Genomic DNA, 10,834 nt, shown 5'->3' on the forward strand with positions numbered 1-10,834 from the left:
CTGTCCAGAGAACTGTACAGATTGCAACAGATACAGGAGTCATAGGCAGGATCGACGTAATATCTCTGTGTGCTTCTCATCCAATAAATCCAATACTGCTGTGAAACTAGCAAAGTTACAGTTTGACGTAACTTTGCTAGGAACCTGTCTCAAGGCTGCATCCAAATGATAATCAATTCTACTAAATCTTAAACGTTAGAACATTTGAAACATAATGTCACAAAATTCAACTAACCGAACTGTAAGTAATATATGCACGAAATAACAGATAATAAAGAAAATGAATTAAAAATTAGACAACAACTTATAAAAAGCAAAAAACTAATTTTTGTAAAATTATTTATTTCATATTTTAGTTTAATCCATGTTAGAAATTTATTTCAATTCTTTATTTAATTAAATTTGATTATTTATATTTACTTACCTATTTAAATAAATTATTTTGAAAATTTATATTTCTTAGCTATTTAAATTGTTTATTTTTATTTAAATGTTCATTATTTTTTTCAATTTTTTATCTAAATTTTTTATTTCAATTGTTTATTTGTTTATTTAACATTTATTTTAATTGTTTATTGAATGCTTAATTTTAATTATTTATTATAATTGTTCATTTAATTATTTTCTTTAAATTATTTATTGAACATTTAAATGTAAATATGTAATTATTTGTTATATTTTCCTTTAGTTGTTTATTCAATATTTATTTTAATTATTAATTGAATATTTAATTATTTATTTTAAATGTTAGATATTTATTTCAATTGTTTATCTATATTTTAATTACTTACTTTGATTATTTTTATCCAATTGTTTTCCATTTACTTGTTTCAATTGTTCATTTAAATTATTTGATTTAATTACATATATTGATCGATTATTTAAATTATTTATTGAACAAGAAAATGTAAATATTTAATTATTTATTTAAAATGTTAGAAATTTATTTCAGTTAAACTTTAATTAATATTTTGATTATTAACATTTATTCATTTATCATTTAAATAATTATTTAATTATTATTTAAATGTTCATTGTTTATTTTTGTGTATTTCAATTAATTATTTATTCCAATTGTTTTTCACTTATTTGCTTCAGTTGTTAATTTAAATTATTTGATTTAATTACTTATATTGGTCGATTATTTAAATTATTTATTGAATAAGCAAACGTAAATATTTAATTATTTATTTCGAATGTTAGAAATTTATTTTAGTTAAGCTTTAATTAATATTTTGATTATTAACATTTATTCATTTATCATTTAAATAATCATTTAATTATTATTTAAATGTTCATTATTTATTTTTGTGCATTTCAATTAATTATTTTTTTTTTCATTTATTTGTTTCAATTGTTCATTTAAAATATTTGATTTAATTACTTATATTGATCGATTATTTAAATTATTTATTGAATAAGCAAACGTAAATATTTAATTATTTATTTCAAATGTTAGAAATTTATTTCAATTAAACTTTTAATTAATATTTTGATTATTAACATTTATTCATTTATCATTTAAATAATCATTTAATTATTATTTATTTTTGTGCATTTCATTTAATTATTTATTCCTATTGTTTTTCATTTATTTGTTTAAATTGTTCATTTAAAATATTTTATTTAATTACTTATATTGATCGAATATTTAAATTATTTATTGAACAAGCAAACGTAAATATTTAATTATTTATTTCAAATGTTAGAAATTTATTTCAATTAAACTTTAATTAATATTTTGATTATTAACATTTATTCATTTATCATTTAAATAATCATTTAATTATTATTTAAATGTTCATTATTTATTTTTGTGCATTTCAATTAATTATTTATTCCAATTGTTTTTCATTTATTTGTTTCAATTGTTCATTTAAATTATTTGATTTAATTACTTATATTGATTTATTATTTAAATTATTTATTTAACAAGCAAATATAAATATTTAATTATTTATTTCAAATGTTAGAAACTTGTTTCAATTAAATTTTAATTTTGTATTTTGATTATTAACATTTTTCATTTATCATTTAAATAATAATTAAATTATTATTATTTAAGTAATAATTAAATAATTATTTAAATAATAATTAAATTATTATTATTTAAGTAATAATTAAATAATTATTTAAATAATAATTTATTGTTGTGTATTTCAATTATTTAATTCACACGGAAAAAAAATAAAAAAATAAAAAAAATAGAAGGCCCTAGCAGAAAATAGACGGCCCAGGCCGTCTGCTAATGACGGCCTGGGCCTTCTTCTTCTCCAATCAGTGCCGGAGATGGCCATTTCCAGCGATCTACGGCAAAAAAAAAACCTCAAAAAAGATAATTTTTAGTAATTTTACATAATCTACAAAGGTTTCTACCACTATTTCCAACAAAATAAACATTCAACATCCGGGTTCAAAGATTAATGGGGGAAAAATAAGCAAAACTTACCTTCTTCGCCTCTAATGGTGGCAGATCGATCTCCTTCCAAGAAAAAGTCGTCGGTTTCCTTGCTATTTCTTCTCCTTTCTCTAAACGTCGATTTGAGAGTGATTTGTTAGGGGCAATATTAGATTTTCATTGTTTTTAAGGCTTTTACAAATTTTTCAAAATTTTTTTTTAACAGTAGTCAACAATCATTTTGGAAAATTGTCTATTTTTTGTGGCTATCCGCCACCATTTCCTCCTTTATACAATGAATACAACTTTAATTTCTTCTTCTTCTTTAATAAATTGCAATTTGCTGTAAAATCAACTGCTATATTATACTGTCTAGAACATGAATACATCGTTGAATTTGGATTATATGAAAAAGGAATCCAGTTTCTTTCACCATGTCGTTTCCTGATTGCTATGGAATTCCCGTTTACGAAGTTTCAAGTCTATTCTTTATGCACACATTGAAATCATTATTTGACAGAGATACTTAATGCAAACCACTGGCAATAATTGCCTATCATATTCGAATAAATTTCATTGCAGTATACATTTGCAGAAGCATGAGAAGGAAATTTGACAATAGATATACACAAGGTGAAATGACGAGGTCTTGATGTAAATAACTATTTAGTGTGAGACGACATCTTGAAGTTTTATGCAGTTGGATAAGAAGCTTGCATGGCAATGCCACAGAGTCCTTCCTCAGCGTCAATGTCCCTTTGCATTCTAATGTATCCATTCTCACCCCAACTTGTTCCCCAAGAATTCTTAACTAACCAATACTTTGTACCGTCACTAGCTGTCCCATAACCGACTGCTGTAACTCCATGGTCTAGATCGGTCCCGCATTCTCCAGTGAAAACTCCACTCTTATAGAACTGGAAGTCTGATCCACTAGCATCAATGGCAACAGATACCGGTTGTTTAGCCACAGCTTTAAGCAATGCTGACTCGCTATTAGCTGGAACATCCTCGTATCCTGTAATCTTGGCAGCATGGGAGGATTCCTTCTTATTGTTGCAAGTGTCGTCTGTTCCGGCATATGGGTAATTAGATTCAGTTGTAAGTCCGTGATTCTTGATGATGAACTGAAACGCATTATCCATTAGACCTCCATTGCAGCCCATATCTTCACTTGTGTCGCAATCCACAAGTTCTTGTTCGGATAATGAAATCAATTTTCCTGACGAAAGTTGGTTTATTCCTTCAGTGGCTGCAACAGCTGAGAATGCCCAGCAACATCCTATTGTATTTTTACAAATAGTTAGATAAAGAGCAAAAAAATATAATCTTAGGAGCAGATCAAATATGTAACAAAGAAATTGAGTTAAAGAATAGTTTGTTAACCAACCACATTGGCCTTGGTCCTTAACCCCAGTAACAGCTCCCTTCTTTCTCCAGTCCATGCTCGATGGAACCGCGGTCATATTTTCGTACCTAAATGACGACACTTTAGGTGACTTTAGGAAAGGGGACATTTTGTATCCATTACGAGATGCCTGAAATTCCTTATTTGTCAAATCTGCAAATTGATTGATGCCAAGCTCGTAAGCCCGAGTCCCTGCTTTGTTAAAAGTCTCAATGTACTCAACATTTTCCCTGAATATTTTGTATCGCATTGCCTTCTCTGCACTATCCTTATACTGGCGTCCATATTGTGTCATCCATTGCTCGTGTTTTTCGACCATGGATCCATCTTGCAATGAACGAGCTATGGCTTGAGATGCCCCCATCTCCAACACGATCATTACGACAAAAATAAGCTTCCAAGCGAGAGTCAAAGCCATTCTTTCGAGACGGAGAGTTTTAATGTAATTGAATTTAATTATCTAAAGAAATGTTGTACTGCACCATCCGAGAGAGACAGGTATTTATAGAATTCATGGAGTTCATTCTTCCACAAAATATTACCTTAAACCTGCAATTCGAAGTCCCTGGATAGCCCGGTAAGTTGGGGATGACAAGGAAATTATATCTCAATTCCGTGGCCGCTGCTTCATTATATTCAATAATTAACTGGATGTCCTGATTGATGAGGTATTTTTTTTTAATATTTTTTATTTTAGTGAACAAATGCTTCGTGTTGGTTTAACTTCAAATGCCTTTTGGACTTTCCTTTTGTCAGTTGCAGCCACCTTCTTGTCTCTGTTATATTGTATACAAAAACCAAGACTAAATAGGGAGAATACAGGTAATTAGTGATTCTTTAGTGGTATAATATTTATAAATAGAGCTCAAAAACCCTGTTTGTCACTCAGTTTATAGTAAACTTAATTTTGTGTTAGTCATCGAACTTTAATTTGTTTCAAGGTTCATAAAGTTCGGTTGTTATTATTATTATTATTTTTTTTTTTTATTTTTTTTTTTTTGGAGTTTAGCCACTCCCTTGAAATTCATTGGTTTTCCTAATGTAATATTCAATGTGGAAGACGGTAGCTTGGCGTGGCTTCAACATAGATATCTTTCATTTTCATTTTCATTTTCATTTTCATTTTCATTTTCATTTTCATTTTGCACATTTCATAAGAAAAAATAATACTTTTAACTCATTGAACCAAACTCAAATATAAAACGAATCTTGGTGATAATTAACTCATCTATATGTTAAGAAATTAAGTTTTGGATAGTGTTTGCAATATTTTGAAATAAAATATTATTTATTTGTTGTTGATAAACTAATTGTATTAATTTGAGCTTTTATTTGTTTATAGATTATTTTGATATTATAAATCGAGTGCATAAGTTGATAAGCACGAAAAAAATATGATATATAGTTTGATCTAATTTTTTGCCATTCATGATTGGTTAATAAAGGTGAACATTTTATTTTCATAATATCGTCTTAGTTTTATTAAAATGCATCTTTGACTTTTGTAATAATATTGAGAGTACATATTTAAATGTATTGAATTGGGTCACATGAATTTGATTTGTGAAATTGATAACAAGAATTTAATTTTACTTGATTATCGTACATAGAACCTTAATATTGAGCAGGTAATAAACTTCGATTACTAACTTGAAGATTCTTGAGATAATTATGGATGAGATCTAAGTGTTGGTCAATATCTTGATGCCTGGAAAATTAAGTGAAATAACGGGGAATATATATTTTAAATATGGAATATGTTGCCTATTTTGGCACGATCATGATATCAAATGTTTTTCCAGTACACAATTAAATTTGTTCTCAGTAATTCGATAATGATTGTTGAATTAATATTATGATGTGAAGCTATGGAATTGTCATATAGAAAATAGGATTTTACGGATTTATATATATTTGGAAAACGGCTTTTCTTGATTGTCTTTGTGATGGAAAATTTTTGGTTGCTAAACACATTTATCTATTAAAGTTAGATAAAGACACAAATAGAGGGAAGAAGAAGGCTGGAGAAGAGAAATGACAGACTCTAAGCAGTAAGTGGATGCTCTTGAACAAGGAATTTACATTCATCTGTGTCGATCATTTTATTCCAACGCTAGATGAATTTTCTTTCATCTTTTTTATTACTCTTGTTCATCATATAAACTGAGTTGAATTAGAATTATTGAATAATAAACTGAGTTTTGTGCATATTGCCAAGAAAAAATGCAGTTCATCTGCATTATGATGCCATGTGATTCATTTAGTTTTAACCTTGATTTCATACTCGACACGAACAAAAAACTCTTCTCGAGTAGACTTCATTAACTACTACAATCCAGAAACTCGAAAAGCCTTTGATACCCTTAGTTGCACGGTTAACAAATGATCTACTCTCTGAAATCTAAACATGGTTGAACTTGAAGTCGATTAATTTCTCAGCAACCTTCTGAAATTCGAGGTTTATACTCTTCAATCCCATCATTGGTTTTAGTTTTACAAGTAGCCAGCCAGCATTATATTTCAGAAACAAATGGGGGAACCTTGGATTCAGTAAATACATGAAGTAAAAGAAAGTATAAGTAAGCATTGAATCTCTCATTTACATATGGAGTTTCCAATACAACATAAATATACACAATCAGGTGCACGAGTATTCATGGATTTATATAAGCAAAGGTGAGAGGATCAGGTCTCATGAAGAAATGGTAAATAAGATCCATCTTACATCTTGACATTAATTTTATGCAATACCGCTATCACTAGTTGGATAAGACGCTTCCATGGCAATACCACAGAGGCCTTCCTTCGCATCAATACCCCTCTGCATTCTAATGTATCCACTCTCGCCCCAGCTAGTTCCCCACGAATTCTTAACTAACCAATACTTAGTATTGTCACTAGTTGTTCCATAACCGACTGCTGTAACACCATGGTCTAAATCAGTCCCGCATTCTCCAGTGAAAACTCCACTCGAGTAGAATTGGAAGGCGGATCCACTGGCATCAATGGCAACAGATACTGGTTGGGAAGCCACAGCTTTTAGCAAGGATGATTCACTATTGGCTGGAACATCCTCGTGTCCTGTAATAATGGCGGCATGGGAGGATTCCTTGTTAGTGTTACACGTGCCATCGACTCCCTTGTATGGGTAATTAGATTCAGTTGTAAGGCCATGATTGTCGAGGATGAACTCAAATGCATCGTCCATGAGGCCTCCATTACATCCTTGATCTTTACCTTTTGTGTCACAATCAACAAGTTCTTGTTCAGATAATGAAATCAATTTTCCCGTTGTGAGCTGGTTAATTCCTTCCATGGCTGCGACAGCTGAGAATGCCCAACAACATCCTATAATTTCATTCAAGTAGTTAGATAAACAATAAATTTGATGATAGAACCAAAAAGATTAGTTGGTCAACTTACCACATTGGCCTTGGTCCTTAACTCCAGTAACAGTTCCCTTCTTTCTCCAGTCCATGCTCGAAGGAATTGCTGTCACATTTGCATATCTAAATGATGTCTCCCTGGTAGATCTTTTGTAAGAGGACATTTTGTATCCATTACGAGATGTTCTAAACTCTTCATTCGTTAAATCAGCAAATTGATTGATGCTTAGCTTGTAAGATCGTGTTCCAGCACTGTTAAAGGACTCAATGAACTCAAAATTCGCCTTAAATATATTGTACCGCTTTGCCTTCTCTGCGTTATCTTTATACATGCGTCCATATTGAGCCATCCATTGCTCGTACTTTTCAACCATAGATCCATCATTTAACGAACGAGCTATGGCTTGAGACGCCCAAATCTCCAACACCAAAAGTGCAACAAATATAAACTTCCAAGTCGGTGTCAAGGCCATTCTTTAAAGCTGAGTTTGACAGAATTAGAAGGTTGAAATGTATTTGTTTTTTTTTTTTCTGAGATGAATGAGAGAGTGATACGAGACAACTACTTATAGTTCTTCAGAGAAATCCTTCAACCTGCATTTCAAATTTGAAACCAATGTAGAGATAGTTACGTATGTCCTTGGAAAGCCCGGCAAGTTATGAATGCATGGACTACCAGAGCTCAATTCCGTGGACGCTAATCCAATAGTTTCAAATGGCATTCTTTATTTGTTTTGCACTTTGATTTTCTGCCATTTTTTATTTATACTATTTGGATCTTATCCAGTTATTTAAACAAAAAATAAATGGTTTAACCAGGCATATTTCAAAACCAGCCTTTTATTCTTCATTTTGTAATTTATTACTTTGATTGCTATCCAGAAGCAGATTAGAACAGGCATTGAAACCACTCGCCTTCAGTTCCATGCTCAGGAATTTGATCAACAGCCGAGCTTTTGCTGCACTCAACTAATAATTATTACTCATTCCGTCTCATAAAGATAGTCATGTTTTTATTTTTGGTCTGTCCCGAATTATAGTCATGTTTCTTATTTGGGAGTGTAATTAATATATTAATTTCCTAATATTCCTCTATTTAATGTGCTTTGTTATCACAAATATAATTTAATTATCTTGAATATTGATTGCATTAATGTGGGGGTACATTAGAAAAAGTGATAGTAAAACTATTAATTAAATTTTCTTAATATGTGTGAATAAAGAAATAGGACTTTCTTTATGAAACGTTGAGAGTATAATAATTTTATACATAAGATAGTTGGAATAGTGTCACGCCTTTCAACAAGCCGACACATCGGTCCGCTTCTCTGCACGCTAGAGTAGAAATAAAGCCGTGCCCACAACTAATTTATTGAAAGATAACTAAGCCCAAAATCCTGTATTGCCATAAAATAAGAGCTTTTTTGCGATCCTCGTTGAAAATAACCTATTAGAAGTATCATTAGTTTTGGATTTCCATATATCAACTTTTGAAGAATAATTCTAAATTTCTCGATGAAGCAGCTTAAACCTGTTGAGAAGTAATATACAATATGAAACTAGCGATGTCAATGGGCCGAGCCGAGCCGACTCGGCTCGTTACCCTACGAGCTCGGCTCGTGTTCGTTGCCCAACGAGCTCGTGAGCAACGAGCCCGAGCCGACCTCGGCTCGTCAAAAAAAAACGAGCTCGAGCTTGTGGCTCTTGGGTGGGGACGAGCCGAGCTCACGAGCTCGAGCTCGAGCTCGGCTCGTTAGCTCGGCCCGTGAGCTCCTTTTTTAATTTTTAATTTTTATACACGTTTTCTTTCTAAATATTTTTTTAAAAAATACAATTTTGATAAATTTTTATCTTATAAGTATTTTTATTTTGTAAGCAATTTATTTAGATAAAATATGTTTTACTAATAACTTATAAGTTATAATTTATAAGTAATTTTAATTATAATGTATTTTTTTATGATTTTATCTTATAAATAATACTTACTTATAACTTATAAGTTTTTTTTTAATTATAATTTAATTTTTTACTTATAAGTTATAAATAATTTTTAGTTAATATATTTTAATTTTCAAGTTTATTTTGAAGAAAACATATTGATTGAAAATCATTATTTTATAAATGATAAAATTAAATATGATATGAGAAATTGTAAAATGATTTTTCCAAATATTTTTCCTTTTTAAAATAATAAAAATAATAAAATATAAACCCTCCTTCTTTATCCGGGCTTGGGACCGACTACTTCAATATTTCTTATTTCGAGTAGGCGGAGTTAAAAATTGTACACGAACAACTTGTTACGTGTACAAATTTTTTTTAAAAAATTATAAAGGTATTAAAATAAAAATTCATCATAAATATGATTAAACTAAATATCACTTACTTGACTACATGCAATTTCGGCATATTTATTTTGCAGTCGAAAATGAGCGTCTTGCCAGTCCTTCACGCACATTAATGCTTCCAAAACATCTTCTTTTAGTCGATTCCTAACATCAGAGAGAACCCTAGATCCTGCACTAAAAGCAGATTTCGAAGCTACAGTGCTAACCGGAGGTGTTAGTAGATCTTTTGCCATTGCAGAAACTATTGGTCATCGGCGTTCATACTTTCGGCAGAAGTCGACTACTTCTTCTGAATTTTTCCTCAATGCATTGTTACTAGGCCAATTATGATTAAAGTAATCAAGTAATTCAGCAGGCAACGCATTTTCACTAGTACGTGCAGTAGAAGACACTACTATGATTGGAGGAATCATATGCATTTCCAATTTGACCATACCTATATGAGTTCATACCTTCAAATAAATTTAAAATTTCAGCGTCGTCATCTCCTAAATTAGTGGAAGGAGTACTTGTAGAGCCGAAGGGTACACAAGTAACTTGTGTACCCATTCGTGAAGCATATATTACATACATTTCAGATAAAGTTGCTTCCAAATTCCTATAGGTAATAGGTATGTTAAAAGTTAAAGATTCTGACATTCGCTCAATTATAAATTTAGTACCAGATAAATTATATTGGGGGTCCATGATGCATGCTAATGGAAATAACATGGGCAAGTCTTCCCAATATTTTCTAAACTTTAATTCCATGGCATTTATAACTGAACTAAAATCGGGATCATTTTTAAATCTATCAAAAGCCCTAGCAACTAGATAAAGACGTTGAAGGACCATACAACTAGTAGGATAATAAACACCAGACAAAATATTTGTAGCATCATAAAAACTTTTCAAAAAATGTTTAATTTTAGTAACTAAAATCCAATCGGACTCAATCAAAACAGTTTCCTCGTCGTCTCTAAAATGCCTACTGTTATAAAATTCAGTAATTAAATGTTCGAAACCTTCACATGATTTTAATAATAAATATGTGGAGTTCCATCTATGCGCTACGTCACTAATAAAAGTTTTTGAATGCGACACCCCATGTTCGGCACAAAAGTCCTCAAATGCTTGTTTTCTACTAGGTGAAATAGTAATATAAATTAGTGCATCCCTAATTCCTTGAATTTCATCCTTAACATGTTTTAAACCATCTTGTACTATTAAATTTAAAATATGACATACACATCGAATATGAAATAAAAAACCACCAAATTCAGGTTGAAGTACTCTTTGCAATTTCTCGATAACA

At 30.3% G+C, this 10,834-nt stretch overlaps 2 protein-coding genes across 3 annotated transcripts; both read right to left on the reverse strand.

Annotated features, from left to right (window-relative positions):
- Positions 1 to 3,090: 3,090 nt before the first annotated feature.
- LOC111370297 (senescence-specific cysteine protease SAG39-like) lies at positions 3,091 to 4,224 on the reverse strand. Its single transcript, XM_022991971.1, has 2 exons — positions 3,789 to 4,224; positions 3,091 to 3,680 (listed from the first exon to the last, which is right to left on the reverse strand). The coding sequence occupies exons 1-2, from the start codon at positions 4,222 to 4,224 to the stop codon at positions 3,091 to 3,093; spliced, it is 1,026 nt and encodes a 341-aa protein (XP_022847739.1).
- A 2,146-nt stretch (positions 4,225 to 6,370) lies between these two features.
- On the reverse strand, positions 6,371 to 8,787 carry LOC111370541 (senescence-specific cysteine protease SAG39-like). 2 transcript variants are annotated; one of them, XM_022992289.1, is made up of 2 exons: positions 7,230 to 8,787; positions 6,371 to 7,133 (listed from the first exon to the last, which is right to left on the reverse strand). In XM_022992289.1, the coding sequence occupies exons 1-2, from the start codon at positions 7,663 to 7,665 to the stop codon at positions 6,547 to 6,549; spliced, it is 1,023 nt and encodes a 340-aa protein (XP_022848057.1). In that variant the 5' UTR covers positions 7,666 to 8,787; the 3' UTR covers positions 6,371 to 6,546. The 2 variants fall into 2 exon arrangements, with proteins under 2 accessions (XP_022848057.1, XP_022848056.1); XM_022992288.1 differs by having other exon boundaries at positions 6,371 to 7,154; positions 7,230 to 8,149.
- Between the last annotated feature and the right edge of the window lie 2,047 nt (positions 8,788 to 10,834).

The sequence above is a fragment of the Olea europaea genome, chromosome 21 (genome assembly GCF_002742605.1).
Source record: "Olea europaea var. sylvestris chromosome 21, O_europaea_v1, whole genome shotgun sequence".
Taxonomy (NCBI): domain Eukaryota; kingdom Viridiplantae; phylum Streptophyta; class Magnoliopsida; order Lamiales; family Oleaceae; genus Olea; species Olea europaea.